At 45.8% G+C, this 21,817-nt stretch overlaps 1 protein-coding gene across 1 annotated transcript in view; it reads left to right on the forward strand.

Moving 5' to 3' along the window:
* The first annotated feature begins 14,164 nt into the window (after positions 1-14,164).
* Positions 14,165-21,817, forward strand: part of LONRF1 (LON peptidase N-terminal domain and ring finger 1) — a 34,755-nt gene continuing 27,102 nt past the window's right edge. Inside the window, exons 1-2 of the mRNA XM_073645437.1 lie at positions 14,165-14,684; positions 21,411-21,529. Coding sequence (XP_073501538.1) covers positions 14,264-14,684; positions 21,411-21,529 — 540 coding nt within the window. The 5' untranslated portion in view covers positions 14,165-14,263. The remainder of the gene's footprint in view (positions 14,685-21,410; positions 21,530-21,817) is intronic.

The raw sequence follows: 21,817 nt of genomic DNA on the forward strand, positions 1-21,817 counted from the left end.
ATTGTACATTCACACTGAAGACATCAAAACTATGAATTATATACTTAACAAAATAGAGTGAAACAACTGAAAATATGTCTTATATTCTAGGCTCTTCAAAGTAGCCACCTTTTGCATTGATGACTGCTTTGCACACTCTTGGCATTCTCTTGATGAGCTTCAAGAGATAGTCACCGGAAATGGTTTTCACTTCACAGGTGTGCCCTCTCAGGTTTAATAAGTGGGATTTCTTGCCTTATAAATAGCATTGGGACCATCAGTTGTGTTGTGCAGAAGTCTGGTGGATACACAGCTGATAGTCCTACTGAATAGACTGTTAGAATTTGCATTATGGCAAGAAAAAAGCAGCTAAGTAAAGAAAAACGAGTGGTCATCATTACTTTAAGAAATGAAGGTCAGTCAGTGCGAAAAATTGGGAAAACTTTGAAAGTGCCCCCAAGTGCAGTTGCAAAAACCATCAAGCGCTACAAAAAAAACTGGCTCACATGAGGACCGCCCCAGGAAAGGAAGACCAAGAGTCACCTCTGCTTCTGAGGATAAGTTTATCCGAGTCACCAGCCTCAGAAATCGCTGGTTAACAGCAGCTCAGATTAGAGACCAGGTCAATGCCACACAGAGTTCTAGCAGCAGGCACATCTCTTCAACAACTGTTAAGAGGAGACTTTGTGCTGCAGGCCTTCATGGTAAAATAGCTGGTAGGAAACCACTGCTAAGGACAGGCAACAAGTAGAAGAGACTTGTTTGGGCTAAAGAACACAAGGAAGGGACATTAGACCAGTGGAAATCTGTTCTTTGGTCTGATGAGTCCAAATTTGAGATCTTTGGTTCCAACCACCGTGTCTTTGTGCGACGCAGAAAAGGTGAACGGATGGACTCTACATGCCTGGTTCCCACCGTGAAGCATGGAGGAGGAGGTGTGATGGTGTGCGGGTGCTTTGCTGGTGACACTGTTGGGGATGTATTCAAAATTGAAGGCATACTGAACCAGCATGGCTACCACAGCATCTTGCAGCAGCATGCTATTCCATCCGGTTTGCGTTTAGTTGGACCATCATTTATTTTTCAACAGGACAATGACCCCAAACACACCTCCAGGCTGTGTAAGGGCTATTTGACCAAGAAGGAGAGTGATGGGGTGCTACGCCAGATGACCTGGCCTCCACAGTCAACAGACATGAACCCAATCGAGATGGTTTGGGGTGAGCTGGACCGCAGAGTGAAGGCAAAAGGGTCAACAAGTGCTAAGCATCTCTGAGAACTCCTTTAAGATTGTTGGAAGACCATTTCCGGTGACTACCGATTGAAGCTCAAGAGAATGCCAAGAGTGTGCAAAGCAATCATCAAAGCAAAAGGTGGCTACTTTGAAGAACCTAGAATATAAGACATATTTTCAGTTGTTTCACACTTTTTTGTTAAGTATATAATTCCACATGTGTTAATTCATAGTTTTGATGCCTTCAGTGTGAATGTACAATTTTCATAGTCATGAAAATACAGAAAAATCTTTAAATGAGAAGGTGTGTCCAAACTGTCACAGTTCCTCCTGTGGTGGAAGACGGCGAATATGAAATTTCACGTATCTTGAATTCTAGATGGCATAGAGGGAGATTACAGTATCTCGTCTCCTGGAAGGGTTTCGGGCCCGAAGATAACTCCTGGGTAAGGGCGGATGATGTCTCTGCTCCTAGGCTTTTCAGAGCTTTCCACCATAGGTTTCCGGATAGGCCTGGGCCTGGAGGATCCGGAGGATCCTCTTAAAAGAGGGGGTACTGTTAGAACCCTCCTGTTTGTTTTTTCCATCTTGTGTTTTGCGGTCACGTGACCATCTGCCTTTATATTCCAGCTCCGCCTTTTTGGCTGTGCTGGACTTCAGTGTTGTTTGACTGTTTTGCTAGCCAGGTGCTTCTGTGCCTATCTCTGTTAGTTTGCTTGGTCCTTCTGGACCTCTAGTACCTTTTTGTCAGTTTATCGTTTTGTGTTCTGCATCAACTTTCTCTGTTCAGGTGTCCCTTTTTTGTTCCAGTCCTTAGTTCTTTTAGGGACCCCTTCCCTTTATTCTATAGGTCTTCGTTCAGACTAGCCTAGGACTAAGGCGGGTCCGTTCATTAGGAACAGGCAGCCCGCTACATCGTAGGGATTCAGCTTAGTCTTACTGTAGGGAAAGCTTTCCCCTACTTTCCTTAGTACTTGTTGCAGATCATAAGAGTGGCCTGCTGTATGTATCACGGAAGCAACAGAAGAAATTAGATTTTTTACTGTGGATGAGGCCTCTATACATCAGAATATATGTGCTAAAAAATTACAAGCTGAGATGTGGCCTGCTGTATGTATCACGGAAGCAACAGAAGAAGTTAGATTTTTTACTTGGATGGAGCCTGTATACATCAGAATATATGCGCCAAAAAATTGCAAGCTGAGATGTGGCCTGCATTATTCATCACTGTGAAGAAATGGCAGCAGAGAGACCCCCACAGAATCCCACTGCTGCCACCACTTGTGATGGATCCACACCCCGCCACCCGCCTGACATCACTATTACATCAGAGGGATCACGTGATATGGATCTGCCATTTGCACCAACGTGACGTTCCGCACCCCCTCGAGGACGCATAAGGTCAGATTGGTACAGTTCTACACAGACATCCTCTGTCCCCACGGGCACAGGAAGGCACCAGGGAGTGAGAAGAGGTGGCCCACTCAGTCACTAATGTGGCTCCACAGTCGCTCACACCCCTAACAGGCTGAGAGGCTCCTTCACTAGCTCCAGTGAGGCAGAACCTTGTCGGCCTGGGAGAACTGCCACCAGTTTCTATTAGATATAATGGGACTTATATTGGGCTAGAAACCAGCCCGGTAGCGTGTTCGTTGGACCGAACAACGGACGTGAGAGTTCGTGGATCGAGATAAAAGAGCAGCCCAAGGTTAAATTATAAATTTAATCGCCTTAGGGGCACACTAGACAATACACTATATACATAAGGATTATACATACATGATGGTCAGAGATGCAAACACAATAGTAGTGGTACAAGAGATATAAAGCAGTTGTCAAGAGTCAGTTACCAGTCAGATGGAAGGCATGACTTTCGGGGGAGGGCCTGCCACTTGGGAGGCTTGTGGGGCCCTCTCTCTTTGTTGCAGGACTTCACCCACACGATGTATCCTTGCGACCTCCCAGGGACAAAGACACTGGGCTCTAGCTGCAGGGGCTCTTAACTGCTCTGGGTCACTCCCACTCCTGCCTCCTGGCTGAGCCTTAATCTCCATCCCTGGTCTCTCGCAGCTAAAAACTCCCAAAAACGAAAACAGGCTATACCTCCTTAATGGTCGGTCCTAGGGAGCGGGTTCTGGTGTCATCGGATCCAGCTGGGCCCCTGCTACGCATGGATAGATACCAAGCATCGGGGCCCTAGGGGCCCCCAAAAGGCTTTGCCGTGTATCTTCTTTTCCCTACGCACTGGACTGTGCAGAAAGCCAGGGTGACATTCCACATTTTCTTGGGTTTCCAAAAATCTATTTGGTATATCACTGGGATGTATCATATTCGCTAACACAAAAAACCCTTTGTCTATTTATCTTAAAAGGTAATCTTTAATAGTCATACTTGACACATATAACATACAACAAGTGCCCATAAAGTGCCCATAAAAAGTGACCTAGTGCAGGTAGAACTGTTCATTTATCATGATTATTTTTATGATTATTTTTTCTCTTTTTACACACCTTATTGCTGACGACGATAGTCTTCCACTACTGGATATATAATTTTATAGGTGTGAACTTGGGCAAAAATAGCCTATACACAACAAGTCACTAAACTTAAAAATAGCAGGAGAAGGTTGTTGTAGATGGGGCTTATGAATGCATATCTATTATTTCCCAAGCTACATCAATATATCACATATATATATCTCAAGGGTGCAACCTTATACCAGTAGTCCTTAATCAAATATATTCACATATTCCAGTATAATATTCCTATAGTTAGCAATGCTAAACCCACTCACAATTTGCATTTATGTGGTAAACTGATACTCCATTCCAAATACTTTTTCATGATAATGACATGATCAAAAATAGGACTCTTATATAAGTATTCAGGTTTCCCCCATCATTCCTCAAATGGAGTATCAGTTTACCACATAAATGCAAATTGTGAGTGGGTTTAGCATTGCTAACTATAGGAATATTATACTGGAATATGTGAATATATTTGATTAAGGACTACTGGTATAAGGTTGCACCCTTGAGATATATATATAAATCTGCAGCATGTTCATTAATTTTGCATTTCCGCAAGCGGAATTGCCTTTGCAGTGCAATAAAAAACGCAAGGCAATTCCGCATGTGGAAATTGCACAATAAACGCACGATAAACGCGTGCGGAATTCCGCATGCGTTTATCCGGGAGAGGACATGCAGAAATGAAGCAGAAAATTTCTGCTTCATTTCCGCAGCGTGGGCACATAGCCTTACACTGACAAAATGGAGCTAAAACAACTTGTCCACTCTTTATATGGAGTAGGACATATGACTTCAGCAGCCAATGGCAGAAGCCCTTGTGTCTGGACATTGTGGATGGTTCCTGTGCCATGATTGGCTTGCTGGAATCTGCACACATTAAGTTAAGAAAAACAAAATTAAGATTAACAGCACACTGCTACTCTGACCTCTCCCCACCTCCTCCCCTCATCGAACACGTAACCCCTGCTCATCACACAGCATCACTATCCTAGCCAAAGTCCTAAAAAAACAGTAGTGGAAACTCGATCATTTCCCGCACTTTTGCCGAATTGGGCCGATTTTCAGTAAAAACACTTTGGTGTCCGATCACGAATCCAAATGTGCACTATTCGTGCCAAATTTGAAAAAAAAAAAAACGTTTTCCGAACATGTTCACTCATCTCTACTGGAGACATACAAAATAAAGTACTATATTTTTCGGACTATAAGACACACTGGACCATAAGACACACCCCAAGTTTAGAAGAGAAAAATAGGAAAAAGAGAATCTTTAACCTGTCATCAGGATCAGGGGTCACTGGTGCATCTTACAATCCGAATGTCCCGGCGTCGTGAGGCAGGAGTGGAGTCCCCACTGTGCACATTTATCTCCCGGCGGCCTTTAGTAAAATGGCGCCGGAGGCGGTGCATGCGCAGATTGAGATCTCGGCTCGTCATTGATCAGAGATCTAAATTTTCACATGCGCCAACGATTGGCGCCATTTTTCTAAAGCCCACTCGCTCTGGTCGCTCTTCATACCAGGGAGCAGAGTTTGGTTCCAGGGTAGCTGTAGGGGTTATTCTTGTGCTTTGTAGCTCCCCTATAATTTCTTGCATTTCCTGTCATAACTCACAGGCCCAATCTGGTTTGCATTGTGCGCCCCCGAGGTGGTTATTTCATGGCCCTGGACCAGACCCGCTACAGTCAGAGCCTCTTGCTCCCACTCCATAGCTTCTGCTTCGAATTTGAGGAAGCTTAAGTTAGGATTGTAGCATAAACATTCCTTTAGGGACTGCCTCAGGTGAGTGTCGCTCAGGCCCGCGACCAACTGATCTGTCAATACTTCGTCCAGAGGGCCTAGTCCTCTATATTCACCGTCAGTTTTCTTAAGGATGTGAGCCGTTACTTCCTGCAGAGCATTCACATATTGGGTCACTGGCTCTCCCTCTCTCTGGACCCAACAAAAGAGGCGAATGTGCAAATTACCTAAATCAGTCGTGTCGCAGTGCGTGTCCTCTAGAATCTTGATCACCTTATCTATAGCATCACGGTCTTATCTGAACAGGATCATCTGTCTGGCCTCTCCGTCCAAAGTCAGCAGGGCTATCTTCGCCTGTAAGGCAGATGTCAAAGGGTACACACGTAACATACTTTTTAGATGTTCAACCCAGTCCCACACCATTAAATTGTCACAAGTAAATTTTGGTATGTTGCTAAGCATAGCTCCGAGGGGAAGGCTGCCCCCCTGTGGATTCTGTTACCGAATGATCTGCCATTTCTGAGGTTGAGTGTTACATCCTGCCGACTACGCCAAAATGTCAACAGGTTACTTGGATGCAACATCACAGACAATGAGGAGACAGTGGTAATCAATCAATACTATTTATTTAACTAACACAGAAATAAATCTATAAGTACATACCATATATATACAAGTAAACACTGTATTGTGGGTAACAGTGGCAAGGTCAATACAGTATGTTATGACACTATCAAAACACAGCGATGACTAAATACAACGCAACGTGCAACGTTCTATTATATACACTGTTCTTAATGTTCTTATTATCTAGTAGTTAAACGACTGACCTGCAATGTACTCCCCCCCACACACACTGCCCCCTCCATAATATTCCCCCCATGCTGCCCCTATCCATAATGTTCCCCCCATGCGGCCCCTCTCCTTAATATTCCTCCCATGCTGCCCCTCTCCATAATATTCCCCACATGCTGCCCATCTCCATAATATTATCCTCACGCTGCCTCTCTCCATAATGTCCCCCACACTGCCCCTCTCCATAATATTCTACCCATGCTGCCCCCTGCAAAATATTTCCCCTTACACTGTTCCTATACAAATTATCCCTCCACACACACTGCCCCTCTGAATAATGTACCTCCCACTGCCTCTTGCAAAACGTTGCCCTCTTTCGAAATTGTTTCCCTATTAGGTGCCCTAATCCCCTCCCCCACATTGACAAAAATTTAATCTTTGGCCCCTTGATGGAGCGCTTACTGATACCCGACGTCTCTGCGGTGCCAGCATCTCTGTGATGATGTCAGCAGCGTGCTGACCTCATCACGCTTCTGCACATCTTGGCCAGGGCTGACTAGCGCACCTCTGCCCCAGTCCTGGCGCCACACTGTTCAAAAATATTTGCGTCTGAAATTCTCAGCGGGCCAGATAGAGGCTTGATCTATCATCACCTCCTCTCTCTCTTAAGCAGCATGCACACCAGGCAGCAGTAGTTTGCTTTCACACACAATGGCGCTTCACAACTGAAATCAGCAGGGCCAAAAGGCGGCACAGAACAGCATGGCACGCTGCCCTTGGCCCTGATGGTTTCAGATGTGCAGAGCGATTGTGTACATAAGGCAAACTAATGCTGTCTGGCATGCATGCTGCTGAAGAGAGAGTGGAAGTGATCGAGTGGCCCGCTACAGGGACCGGCCCTTCTGGCATTTGCCAGAAATGCCAGAAGACCATTCCGTCCCTGTACAGCAGCCTCGGTGTCTCCTATGTGATGTATATACAGCAGTCTCAGTGTACCCTATGTGATGTGTATACAGCAGTCTCGATGTATCCTATGTAATGTGTATATAACAGTCTTGGTGTCTCCTATGTGATGCATATATAAACGTATCAGTGTTTCCTATGTGATGTATACAGCAGTCTCAGTGTCTCCTATATAATGTGTATACAGCAGTCTCAATGTCTCCTATGTGATGTATACAGCAGTCTCAGTGTCTCTGATGTGATATATACAGCAGTCTCAGTGTCTCCTATGTGATATATACAGCAGTCTCAGTGTCTCCTATATGTGTACACAGCAGTCTCAGTGATTCCTATGTAATGTGTATACAGCAGTCTCTGTGTCTCCTATATGACGTATACAGCAGTCTCTGTGTCTCCTATGTGACGTATACAGCAGTCTCAGTGTCTCCTATATAATGTGTACACAGCAGTCTCAGTGTCTCCTATGTGATATATACAGCAGTCTCCGTGTCTCCTATGTGACGTATACAGCAGTCTCAGTGTCTCCTATATGTGTATACAGCAGTCTCCTTGTCTCCTATGTGACGTATACAGCAGTCTCTTTGTCTCCTATGTGACGTATACAGCAGTCTCAGTGTCTCCTATATAATGTGTACACAGCAGTCTCCGTGTCTCCTGTGATATATACAGCAGTCTCAATGTCTCCTATATAATGTGTACACAGCAGTCTCCGTGTCTCCTATGTGACGTATACAGCAGTCTCTTTGTCTCCTATGTGATGTATACAGCAGTCTCAGTGTCTCCTAGGAACTAGGAGTCTGTGTCAGACTGAAGTCTGTGTCCCTCAGCTTAAGTGTCCATGAGCTGAAGTGTCTGAAATTTGAATTAATCCTGAATAATATGATACATGCAGACTGTACCTTACCGGCCACCACCACACTCTAATCAGCATCTCTGTTTATCCATTCCTCTTACAGGTACGTGACCCAACTTTTCCATCCTGATTTCCATGCAGCCTTCCCTATATCTCTCTGCTCCTACTATATACTAATGGTACGTGACCCAACTTTTCCATCCTGATTTCCATGCAGCCTTCCCTATATCTCTCTGCTCCTACTATATACTAATGGTACGTGACCCAACTTTTCCATCCTGATTTCCATGCAGCCTTCCCTATATCTCTCTGCTCCTACTATATACTAATGGTACGTGACCCAACTTTTCCATCCTGATTTCCATGCAGCCTTCCCTATATCTCTCTGCTCCTACTATATACTAATGGTACGTGACCCAACTTTTCCATCCTGATTTCCATGCAGCCTTCCCTATATCTCTCTGCTCCTACTATATACTAATGGTACGTGACCCAAGTTACACTACCCACCCCCCACTTTCAATTATGACCTTGTTTACTGAACCTTTGAGTATCCTACATCTGGTTCAGCCTTAATCAGCTGATCAAGATGAGCACAGACCACTCCCCTCTGGTTCACAGCTGAATGCATTCTGTAGGCCATATATTGAGAACTAGGAGTCTGTGTCAGACTGAAGTCTGTGTCCCTCAGCTTAAGTGTCCATGAGCTGAAGTGTCTGAAATTTGAATTAATCCTGAATTGAACCTGAAGTGAACTGAAGGTACCTGGATACTAAGTCACAGTAAACAATGTTTGTTTTTGTTTTCACTCTCACCCCCTTAATCCTTCACTTCTTTCAACCACCCCTAATCCCTACACCTGGAAAGGAACTCTTCATCTCTCCCTCCATTCTCCCCACCCATCTCACCTCTTCCTCAGAGCTATTCCACAACATACAATCCTTTGTCTCCAAACACAGACAGCCACCTCATGCCCTCTCCTGCTCCCACCTAATAACGCTTTCTCTGCTCCTCCTTACTGCCGGCGACATCTCTCCAAATCCGGGCCCTCCTCACCACATCCCTACATTCACTTCCACCTCCTACCCCCGATCTATCCCAAACTCTCGTAACCCTTCTAACCTTACACCCATCCGCCCAGCCCCCGCTTCCCCAGTTCCACTAACAGGAGCTCTATGGAACGCTCGCTCTGTCTGCAATAAACTTTCCTACATTCACGATCTCTTCATCACTAACAAGCTTTCCTTCCTCGGAATCACTGAAACCTGGCTCACCCCCTCCGACACAACCTCTCCTGCTGCACTTTCGTATGGCGGATTCCACCTCTCCCATACCCCCCGCCCCAACGGCAAGCACGGTGGAGGAATAGGTTTCCTCCTCTCAGAAAACTGCTCCTTCACCCAGATCCCACTGCCGCCCGCAATTACTCTCCCGTCTTTTGAAGTGCACTGTGTGCGCATCTACTCCCCCTCCAACCTCCAACTGGCTGTCATCTACCGCCCCCCAGGATCAGCCACCACTTTCTTTGACCACTTCACCACCTGGCTACTTCATTTCCTCTCTGCTGACATCCCCACTATCCTCATGGGCGACTTTAACATCCCCATTGATACTTCCCTCTCAGCTGCCTCTAAGCTTCTATCCCTCACTTCCTCCTTTGGTCTTACCCAGTGGTCTTCCACACCCACCCACAAAGACGGCCACACGCTGGACCTCATCTTCACCCGCCTCTGTTCCCTATCTAACCTCTCTAACTCACCTCTCCCTCTCTCTGACCACAACCTACTCACATTCTCTTCTCTCTCCTCCCCGGGGCAACAATCCCCACTCCACAAACTTGAATACCCTCGTAGAAATCTCAAACACCTTGACCTACACTCTCTCTCTGAATCCCTCCTCCCTCTTACAGACATTAGTTCCTTACATGATGCAGATGCTGCTGCCACTTTATACAACACCACAACAGCTGCAGCTCTCGATTCGGTCGCCCCCCTCATGCATACCAAGACTCGCACAATCAACAGACAACCCTGGCACACCAGCCTAACTAAAGAACTGCGACGGGCCTCCAGGGCTGCTGAACGTAGATGGAAAAGGTCCCACTCCCATGAGCACTTCATCGCATTCAAACAGTCCCTCACTACCTTCAAGTCCACACTCACTGCAGCAAAACAAACATACTTCACATCTCTCATATCCTCCCTGTCCCACAACCCCAAACAACTATTCAACACCTTCAATTCTCTCCTCCGTCCCCCAGTGCCTCCTCCCTCTCCTCTTATTTCAGCCGAAGACTTTGCCTCATTCTTTAAGCAGAAGATTGACACCATCAGACAAAGCTTTTGCCTAAAGCCCCCACAGCCCCTCCCCACACCTACTCAACCCTCCTCCTCCAAAACAACATTCTCCACCATTTCTGAAGATCAACTTTCCTCCTTACTCTCCAAATCACACCTCACCACCTGTAAACTTGACCCAATCCCGTCCCACCTCATCCCAAACCTTACCACTATCTTCATCCCAGCCCTAGCCCACCTCTTCAACCTGTCACTAACAACTGGTGTCTTCCCCTCATGTTTCAAACATGCCTCAATCACACCCATCCTCAAAAAGCCCTCCCTTGACCCATCCTCTGTGTCTAGCTATCGCCCCATATCACTTCTCCCCTATGCCTCAAAACTACTGGAACAACATGTCCATTCTGAACTGTCCTCCCACCTCTCCTCCTGCTCCCTCTTTGACCGCCTACAATCTGGTTTCCGACCGCACCATTCTACTTAAACTGCACTGACTAAAGTCACAAACGACCTACTAACCGCCAAATCTAAGCGACACTACTCTGTCCTCCTCCTCCTAGACCTGTCATCTGCCTTTGACACAGTGGACCATTCCCTCTTACTACAGACTCTCTCATCTCTCGGCATCACAGACTTGGCCCTATCCTGGATCTCCTCATACCTAACAGACCGGACATTCAGTGTCTCCCACTCACACACCACCTCTTCATCTCGCCCCCTATCTGTCGGTGTCCCCCAAGGTTCAGTTCTAGGACCCCTGCTCTTCTCCATCTACACCTTAGGCCTGGGACAGCTCATAGAGTCTCATGGCTTTCATTATCACCTCTATGCTGATGACACACAGATCTACCTCTCTGGACCCGAAATCACCTCCGTATTAACCAAAATCCCACAATGTCTGTCTGCTATTTCATCCTTCTTCTCTGCTAGATTTCTAAAACTTAACATGGACAAAACAGAATTCATCATCTTTCCGCCATCTCATTCAACCCTCCCAACTGACCTATCCATCATAGTCAATGGCTGCCCACTCTCCCCAGTCCCTCAAGCTCGCTGCCTCGGGGTAACCCTGGACTCGGAACTCTCCTTCAAACCACATATCCAAGCCCTTTCCACTTCCTGCCGACTCCAACTTAAAAATATCTCCCGGATCCGCACATTCCTAAACCATGAATCTGCAAAAACACTAGTGCACGCCCTCATCATCTCCCGCCTTGACTACTGCAACCTCCTGCTCTGTGGCCTCCCCTCTAACACTCTCGCACCCCTCCAATCTATCATAAACTCTGCTGCTCGACTAATCAACCTGTCCCCCCGCTATTCCCTGGCCTCTCCTCTCTGTCAATCTCTTCACTGGCTCCCCATTGCTCAGAGACTCCAGTTCAAAACCCTAACCATGACATACAAAGCCATTCACAACCTGTCTCCTCCATATATCTCCGACCTAGTCTCCCGTTACATACCTGCACGCAACCTCCGATCCTCACAAGATCTCCTGCTCTACTCCCCTCTTATCTCCTCCTCCCACAACCGTATACAAGATTTCTCCCGTGCTTCCGCCCTACTCTGGAACTCTCTACCCCAACGTATCAGACTCTCGCCTACCGTGGAAACCTTCAAAAGGAACCTGAAGACCCACCTCTTCCGACAAGCCTACAACCTGCAGTAACCACCGCTCCACCATACCGCTGCACGACCAGCTCTACCCTCACCTACTGTATCCTCACCCATCCCTCGTAGATTGTGAGCCCTCGCGGGCAGGGTCCTCGCTCCGCCTGTACCAGTCGCTGTCACATTGTGTTCAAGATTATTGAAATTGTTCTTGTATTATACCCCCTTTTTCACATGTAAAGCGCCATGGAATAAATGGCGATATAATAATAAATAATAATAATAATAATGTGTACACAGCAGTCTCAGTCTCCTATGTGATATACAGCAGTCTCAGTGTCTCCTATATGTGTACACAGCAGTCTCCGTGTCTCCTATGTGATATATACAGCAGTCTCAGTGTCTCCTATATAATGTGTACAAGCAGTCTCCGTGTCTCCTATGTGATGTATACAGCAGTTTCAGTGTCTCCTATATAATGTGTATACAGCAGTCTCCGTGTCTCCTATGTGATGTATACAGCAGTCTCAGTGTCTCCTATATAATGTGTACACAGCAGTCTCAGTCTCCTATGTGATATATACAGCAGTCTCAGTGTCTCCTATATGTGTACACAGCAGTCTCCGTGTCTCCTATGTGACGTATACAGCAGTCTCAGTGTCTCCTTATATAATGTGTACACAGCAGTCTCCGTGTCTCCTATGTGACGTATACAGCAGTCTGTGTCTCCCATATAATGTGTACACAGCAGTCTCCGTGTCTCCTATGTGATGTATACAGCAGTCTCAGTGTCTCCTATATAATGTATACACAGCAGTCTCAGTCTCCTATGTGATATATACAGCAGTCTCAGTGTCTCCTATATGTGTACACAGCAGTCTCCGTGTCTCCTATGTGACGTATACAGCAGTCTCAGTGTCTCCTTATATAATGTGTACACAGCAGTCTCCGTGTCTCCTATGTGACGTATACAGCAGTCTGTGTCTCCTATATAATGTGTACGCAGCAGTCTCCGTGTCTCCTATGTGATATATACAGCAGTCTCAGTGTCTCCTATATAATGTGTACAAGCAGTCTCCGTGTCTCCTATGTGATGTATACAGCAGTTTCAGTGTCTCCTATATAATGTGTACACAGCAGTCTCCGTGTCTCCTATGTGATGTATACAGCAGTCTCAGTGTCTCCTATATAATGTGTACACAGCAGTCTCAGTCTCCTATGTGATATATACAGCAGTCTCAGTGTCTCCTATATGTGTACACAGCAGTCTCCGTGTCTCCTATGTGACGTAGACAGCAGTCTCAGTGTCTCCTTATATAATGTGTACACAGCAGTCTCTGTGTCTCCTATGTGACGTATACAGCAGTCTGTGTCTCCCATATAATGTGTACACAGCAGTCTCCGTGTCTCCTATGTGATGTATACAGCAGTCTCAGTGTCTCCTATATAATGTGTACACAGCAGTCTCAGTCTCCTATGTGATATATACAGCAGTCTCAGTGTCTCCTATATGTGTACACAGCAGTCTCCGTGTCTCCTATGTGACGTATACAGCAGTCTCAGTGTCTCCTTATATAATGTGTACACAGCAGTCTCCGTGTCTCCTATGTGACGTATACAGCAGTCTGTGTCTCCTATATGTGTACGCAGCAGTCTCCGTGTCTCCTATGTGATATATACAGCAGTCTCAGTGTCTCCTATATGTGTACACAGCAGTCTCCGTGTCTCCTATGTGATGTATACAGCAGTCTGTGTCTCCTATATAATGTGTATACAGCAGTCTCCTTGCCTCCTACGTGAGGTATATTCACCTGCCCTGTCTCACTGGCTTAGCCCATTGATGTGAACCCCCTGTGCCTGCACACTGTCATGTATCCCCGCTGCATGATGTTCCAGTACAGTTTATAAAGACAATTTCCGGTTTGGCTGCTGGGGGCAACAAGTGCCATGTTCCCTCAGAGACCCCAGAGCTCGGTCGCCGTTACATAAACTGTTGCCTCCTCGTTTACACAACACGGAGCCCTCAGCCCTGGTGCCGCTGACGGGGCGGTGCAGTGATTACATATGCGCGGTTAGGAGCCGCCCGGCCTCTTACGTCTTGTTATGAAACTGGGCAGCGGCCGCGACGTGTTTTGTAACCTTCTCAAGCGCCTTAACCAATCACAAGTGTCCCCGGCAGTCAGCTGACCAGCTGTCCGCGCGGCACGTTATGTAATGCGGGGGGTGATGCGCTGAGCAGTGTGCGGCTGACAGCGCTCGTCATGTCGTCTCCGGCCGCTCCGCGCTGCGCCCTCATAGACTCCCTCAGCACGTCCCGCCCGGTGCAGCTGGAGCCGCTGCTGGAGTGTCTGCTGCAGCGGTACCGGGGCTCAGTGGTTGTCCGGGAACAGGCGTCCTGTGTGCTGCGGTGTCCGGGCTGTGGCTGCTTCCTGCGGGACCCGGTGACCGTGCAGTGCGGACACACGTACTGCTGGCCCTGTCTGCGGGGAGAGCCCAGGAGGCGCTGCCGGCTGTGCCAGGGGGACACGGGGCATCCTCCCCGCCGCACCGGCGTCCTGCTCAAGCGGCTGGCGGACAAGTGTCTTCCCGGGAGGAGCTGGCAGCACCGGGACATCGCAGAGCTGCTGGAGGCCGGAGAGCACCGGGAGGCCCTGCACCGGATCCGCGCCGTCCTGCAGACAGGTAATGTCCGGAGGGTGGGCGAGAAGAAATGGCCGGGCCGGGCAGTGCCCCCCAGGAGACGGGCAAAAGCCGCATAGGGTGAATGGGCAAGACTTGTCCCCGGGCTGCTGGCCGATCTGCCTGGTAATGGTGATCACTGTGCCGCTGAGCTCTGTGATCTCAGGCTGTGACATGTATGGTGCCCATATAGGTGCCCGCACTCAGTGTACCAGCCCCTGGCCTCTGACAGGAGATGAGTGAAGGTTCTGTGCTGTGGTGCTGAGGCTGATCACTTTTGTGATGTGTGTAAACGCAGTGTGAACAGGGCCTATGCCGGGGGTGCTGTCTAAGCCTGTCAGTGGGCCCACCCGACATGGCTGCAGTGGGGTGACCAGCGCTCACATGCCCTTGTGTCTGTCTTTTCAGACGGGCCCAAAAATATATCAACCCACATAGTGCAATAGTATAAATATCAGGACGGAGTGTGAACCTATACAGAAGAATAAATGTCACATAAATAACTTAATTGGATCTTTAAATATCGGTAAAATAGACGTAAAACTGAGTGAGAGGAGCAACAAGAATCGGCGCATGAAAGAAAAATAAATTGGACACCAGGACACATAGCGCTCCATGGGAATCTCATATAGGCTGCTTCCATAATCTGCCATCACAAGGAGCGCCCTAATGGTTTACAGAGTGAAGAGCGGAGGAGACGCCTGTATACAATGTACGAAAGACTGGGAAATCCCATACCACATACTCCCAATAGTCAGCAGGTAATCTCTGAAGGCAATGTGGTAATACATGGTCAGTATAGGATAAATGCAAATATTCACTCACCCCAGCACCCGATTCCTTTTTTATTTCACAAGTATAGTAGAATACATCATTCTGCACATCTGAAAGGATGAACACTAAGAATAAAAGCGCACACTGATCTCATGTGAACTCCTGGATATAGTGCGAATGCGACGTGCTGTCAGAGAGGTTTATGTACCCATAGACTTGTATGGTTAATTTTGATCCATGACTGAGATGAGAAAAAAAAACAATGTGACCAGCCCTATATATTGAGGTGGGAACCTCGGCACCACAAAAGCAAGAGACCCTAGGTCTTTCTGCAGTGTTAATTTATTTGATCTGGTAAGGAGTTAAAAACAGATATGGTCCAGCCCCATGTATTGTAATGGGCCATGTTCTATTTGTGAAAAAACACAGAACTCCTATGTGATGATGGACGTCTGAACAAGGCCTAAAGTGGCTTTTCACGTTTATGAGCACATTTACCCATGTTGGGAGAGCTCCAGACAAATCACGCAGTGATGTCATACACAGTTTAATAATCAGTGATGTCATAGCAAGGTTCTGAGGTCATGGAGTTGGGTTGTTTTTAGTTGGCGTTTGAGTTGGTAACATGTTCCAACTCCAGTATTAAAAAATATATTATCCATTATTGGTTAATGTTTAAAAATATAAATATATTTTTATTAGTCAGTGGGGAAAAATATGGGATCAGAATTGGGGAACTTTTGCTTTCTGACTCCCAGATCATGTGTTGTAATACAGTAATATTGCACCAAGTGATGTCACAACGTATAAATACAGTGACGTCAAAGATGTCATATTACACGGAGATGACAATCGATGGATACGGTGGATGTCTGAGTGCAAGGACAAGTAACTATTTCCATCAGTCCTGTAGACTTTGGACCTGGCAGTCACAAGATGCACTAAATTGCATCAGAAGCTGGGAATTGCTTATATTTGGCACATTTTGTATAAAGTTACACATATGCCAAATCTTACATGGCTTCCTTTTTAGGCCATTATTTTGCATCTTAAAACTGGTGCATGTCATTAAAGATGCACTCCCTCTAAAACTTGTATGGGCTAAACAGGTGTATTAATAATGTCACTGATCACTACGTTCACACATTCAGTATTTGTAAGCCAAAACCAGGAGTGGGTGATAAATACAGAAGTGGTGACGTTTCTATTATACTTTTCCTCTGATTGTTCCACTCCTGGTTTTGGCTTTCAAATGCTGATGGAAAATACTGAACGTGGCCTTCTCCTGTATTCATCGCCACTCTGGTCCTCTTCTGGGTCACATAACTGAAGTTCAGACTTTCTGGGTCACACTGCCCTCTGCGTGACCTGAAAGTGGCTTTTACAATGTTAGCATATGGAGCGTCAGAACAAGGCCCAACAGACTTGCGTTGTAAAAGAGACCTCCAGCTCACATATAGAGCGCAGTGTGATCCCACAAGTTCGAAAAGCCGTCATGTGACCCAGAAGAGGGTCCAAGAATATTCCATGCACAGCAACAACAGTAAAAGTGGGCTCTTGTGTTTCAGGTCCTCACCATTACTAAATGTACGCTTGCTGTCTGTGAATAGGAGCCTTATTCAGACTTTTTTTGTTCTCGTACATATAAATAAATGAGTGAACCCTCCCCCCTCTCAAAAAGAGGCACATTTGTTAAGGCTGGCATTTCATAAGCCATTCTTTCTAGAAAGCAAGATGCACCTACTTTATTAAGAGGTCTCCTATAAGTTTGACACCCCTCTGGGCACCCTGCCCTGGCTAGCATTGACTTGCACTGTAATTTTATGCCAATTTTTGACAAATTGTAGTAAAGTTGTTAGGCTTCTGGAGGCCCCCCGCCTATCCCGCTAAGATCCAACTATTTTTTTTCTGCTGACCTTTAAGTTAAGCAGAAGATGGTGGTGCTGGGTGGGGAATAGAGGTAGTGGTGCTGGGTGGGGAATAGAACTAGACCCTCACCCAGCCCCAGATCCCGAAAGATGGAGGCGCTACGGATCTCGGAAAACATTTTTTTTTTTTAACAAACTTAAGATTTTTTTTCTCACCACTTAAATAAAGAACCTATACATATTTGGTATCCACGAACTCATAATGACCTGGAGAATCATAATGGCAGGTCAGTTTTAGCATTTGGTGAACATGGTAAAAAAATCAAAAAACAGTTGTGGACTTTTTTTTTCCCCCTGTTTTCCAGTACACAAAATAGTAAAACCAATGGTTTTGTTCAAAAGTACAACTTGTTCCGCAAAACACAAGCCCTTACATGGCTATATTGACTGAAAAATAAAAAAGTTATGGCTCTGGGAAGAAGGGGAGCAAAAAACGAAAACGCAAAAATGGAAAATGGCCCAGTCTTTAAGGGGTTAAATAATCTATCATGGTAAGTGGATGATGGCCACACCATGCCATGGCAGCAGACGGTGCCTGCAGCTTTGGCAGTGGTTGTTAGCTGTGCCATGCTGCTGCAGTGGATGGATCAGAACCTGCTCTATGCACTTTTAATCTACGGGCCCCATGTGTTTTAGGGAGAGTAAGGGTGCGGTCAGACAGCTGTGTAAATCGGACTGAGACAAGACCGCAATGCTCGGACTGGCTGCGGCTCTCCCGATCCAAGCATGACAGCTGAATAGAAATATATATATGAAGCTGTCTCACTCGGGTAGGGAGAGCCACTGGCCAGTCTGCATTGCGGTCCGATCATTGTTCGATTTATATGGCCGTCTTACTGTGCCCTAATTTGTAGAGAAGGATCTGGATGTACTTGTAGATCACAAACTAAATAACAGCATGCAATGTCAATCAGCGGCTTCTAAGGTCAAGCTAGGATATTATGTATCAAAGGAGGTATGAGCTCGTGGGACAGGGACAGAATACTACTACTCCTTTAAAAAAAACAAAAAAAACTTTTGTGTGACCTCACCTTCAATATGCCATTAATTTCTGGGCACCAGTTCATAGAGAGGAGCTAGAAAAAGTAGAAAGAAGAGCCACAAAACTGATAAGGAGCATGGAGGATCTTAGAAGGAAAAATTTAGTCTTGAGAAGGGATGAATAAGGAGGGACATGATTAAAAACTTGTACAAGTACATAAGTGGCCCATACAAGAAATAGAAGCAAAATCTATTTCATGTAAACTCCCTCAAAAGATAAGGGGACACTCCATCCGTCTGGTGCAAAAAAGGTTCACTCTCCTTTGGAGACAGGCCTTCATTACTGTGAGAACTATAATCTGTGGAATAGTCTACAAGAGCGGGTCACAGCGAGAACAGTCAATGGTTTCACAAAAGGCTTCGATGGCTCTATAGATTCCAAGATCTATGGGGACTGTTGCACCCAATACATTTTACAGAGGGAGGGAGGTCGACTTGTAAGTCAATCAGACCCTAACAATAAGATTATGGTGTGTCGATGGATCCAATTGATCAGAATTTTATCCTCTCCTGCTGCCAAAGTGTTGTCCTACTTATGGAGGAGAAGAAGAAGGTGGAGGGAAAAAAAAACAAAAAACCCTTGTATATCTATTCCAATGGAAGTATAAAATGGTTATAGTTCTCAAAATGCGGAAAACAGAAAAAAAAACTTCAATAATAATTTAACGGTAGTCTAAGAAGGCTAAATCTGATTTTTGAAGCATTATCCTTCACCTGTCTGTGCAGCCAGTGTTTCACAGTCTGTCAATGATCCGGCTTTAAAGTCAAACTAGGAGCCTGGCCTGATCCTAGAAGACCTCTCCTGTATAATTTGTTGGGGAGACTGCATCTATACAGGAACCCAGCTGATCACCATCATGTGCTATTACTCAGCAGTCATTCCAATGGCTGACTGTCATTTAGATCAGTAGCTGCTTCATTCAATGGTTCTCCACCTCAACTAATAGAAATGTGTTTGTTTTTTTTTCCATATTCCCAAAAAGACAGTATGGTAATGTGCAGACACATGTGATGGCTGTTCTCTGGTCCTCAATAGCATGCATATTTTCTTAGTATATGTGGGAGAGGCTGATACATCTGACACTTCATATATTCCCGAAGAAATAAATAGTTGCACAGGTTAAAATACCTAATATACACGGCCTCCAGATAAACTGCATGATCCAAGTGAATTACTGTCTGATATGAAGCAGGAGTCGCACATGATTTAGTAGTGCGGTAATGACCATCACATTACATTCATCTATAACCTATACCCGAATCTTTTTGAGCTCCTGTTCTTAATGAGCAGCTCATCATGTGTTTAAAATGAATGTATCACCTATATTATTTTACGAATTAGAGCCAGTTATATATACATAGCCTTTCTTTATAATCTGGATTTTTTTTCATTCTATTTTCAGTACATTATTATGGGGGCAACTATCATGTCTGATCTTCTGTTCTGAACAGCATTTAGGGAAATGCTCTCCAGCAGCCTCTTGGGCGTGCTTTGTGCAGAAGTCATTGTACAGGAGGGGGAGGAAGTGAGCTGTGCTACCACATGTTCTGACCGCTGGATCCTGTGCCATCTAGAGATCGGTGTTGCGTTTTTATAGTAATCCGTTTTTGGTGATACGACTTTTGAGAAGTGATCTCTACAGAACAGAAAGTGTCGGTCTATATTGAAACGAAGCATGGAAATTGAAACATTTTGAAATTGCCATTGTGCACGATGATACCCATAGGGTGCCAGACTCCACTCGCCAGTTACCGGAGGAGTCATTTGGGACTGACTATAGCCTTCGTTTCCACTAATGGTTATATTTCCTTGCATTTTGCTTGGACTTTTTTTTTCTCATTGCCCTTACTCACTCTGCTGTTTATTGATACGGCATTCTGTTACTTTTGGAGGTATTGTCTGTGTTTTGTGCATTATGCCATAGTATTCGGATTCATTTGGAGACAAGCTTATGTGTTGTATGTAATATTCCTACTAGTGATGAGCGGGCATACTCGTTACTCGAGCTTTACAAGCATGCTTGGGTGCTCGCCTAATATTTGCGGCCGTGCTCGAATGTTGTGTTAGTCACTGTGTGTGCATGATGACTAACAAACAGGCATTCCTCACGTGTATTAAAGCTGTCAAGCAGTCGCAAATCATGCACACAGTGACTCTAACATAATATTCGAGCACGGCCCGCAAATACTCGTCGAGCACCCGAGCATGCTTGCCGAAAGGGTTAACAGGACACGCTCGCTCATCAGTAATTCCTACTCATTGTGCATGCTTCTTTGTCTGAATAATAAATATTGATATTTTTCTCACCTATAATTGGACGTGCTGCCTTGTTTATATGTATGAGACTTTCTCGTTTGATACTTGGTTGGCTAGTACTCCATATTCAGTAAGTGGTGCCCACTCGTGTTTGGACCCCCATACATGCAGCACTTTCCTCAGTTTTCATATAGTTAGAAGAGAACTTTGCTTTGGGAAAGGAGTTTTGAAGTCCAAGCTCAGTCCATGAGGGATGTGATAAGCGCCTGGCGTGAGCAGGTATAACCTTCTGCCCGGGGATGAAGCCGGCTCTCCGGGCTCATGTGACTGCTGGTTATGAAATAATCCTCTTGTGATGTCATTTGTTATACAACTAGCACCCGGGAGAGCAGAGGAGGGGCGAAAGCATCGCCTGTGTGTGTACGCTCCTGGATAACACTGGAATTCATTCTGTGTTCTCAATATCTGTGAATTGGTCACATTTTACCATCAGTGTTTAAGCATCTCCTAGCAGTGAAAAAACAACCTACAATATGTGAACAGACCCACGGGCTGTGTATTTTATCTGTGCAAAAATGGGGATAGAACCAAATACCTGACACAATGTCTGTGTGAGGCCTGGATTTGGGGAATTGTAAGCCATTGTGCGCCTTCAAATTCCTGAGATGACTCCAGTTAGCGCTGCCCATTCCCAATATTTCTGTGCTGATCCGTGTTCATTTCTTGCAGATTCCAGTGACTTGACACTACGTGTTTACAGAGCAGAGTCCTATGCCGCACTGTTTGAGTATGGGAAAGCGCATGAGGATCTGGACTTTGTCCTCTCCAAGCAGCGTGACTGGCCAGAGGTGAGGATGATAACGTATAAGGAAATGTCGCCTCTGAATTATCGGGAGAGGTGCTATATTTAAGGGGTCGTTCTGGTATTGCACACTGATTTTATTTCTTCAAATAATCGGTTGTAACCTTACAACACACTCTAGCTTTATTACTTAAAGGGATTGTTCAGTACGCGGACTATCCCATCTCAATTTCTGTTTCCTCTTTGTAAAATCACATCACCTATACTCGCCTGCAGTGTTGACACTGGCTTTCCCTGGGAGTGCGTGACATTGTCATGCAATCCCTGCAGCCAA

This window comes from Phyllobates terribilis, unplaced genomic scaffold (genome assembly GCF_046119375.1).
Source record: "Phyllobates terribilis strain yellow unplaced genomic scaffold, ASM4611937v1 Scaffold_1__5_contigs__length_1240528914, whole genome shotgun sequence".
Taxonomy (NCBI): domain Eukaryota; kingdom Metazoa; phylum Chordata; class Amphibia; order Anura; family Dendrobatidae; genus Phyllobates; species Phyllobates terribilis.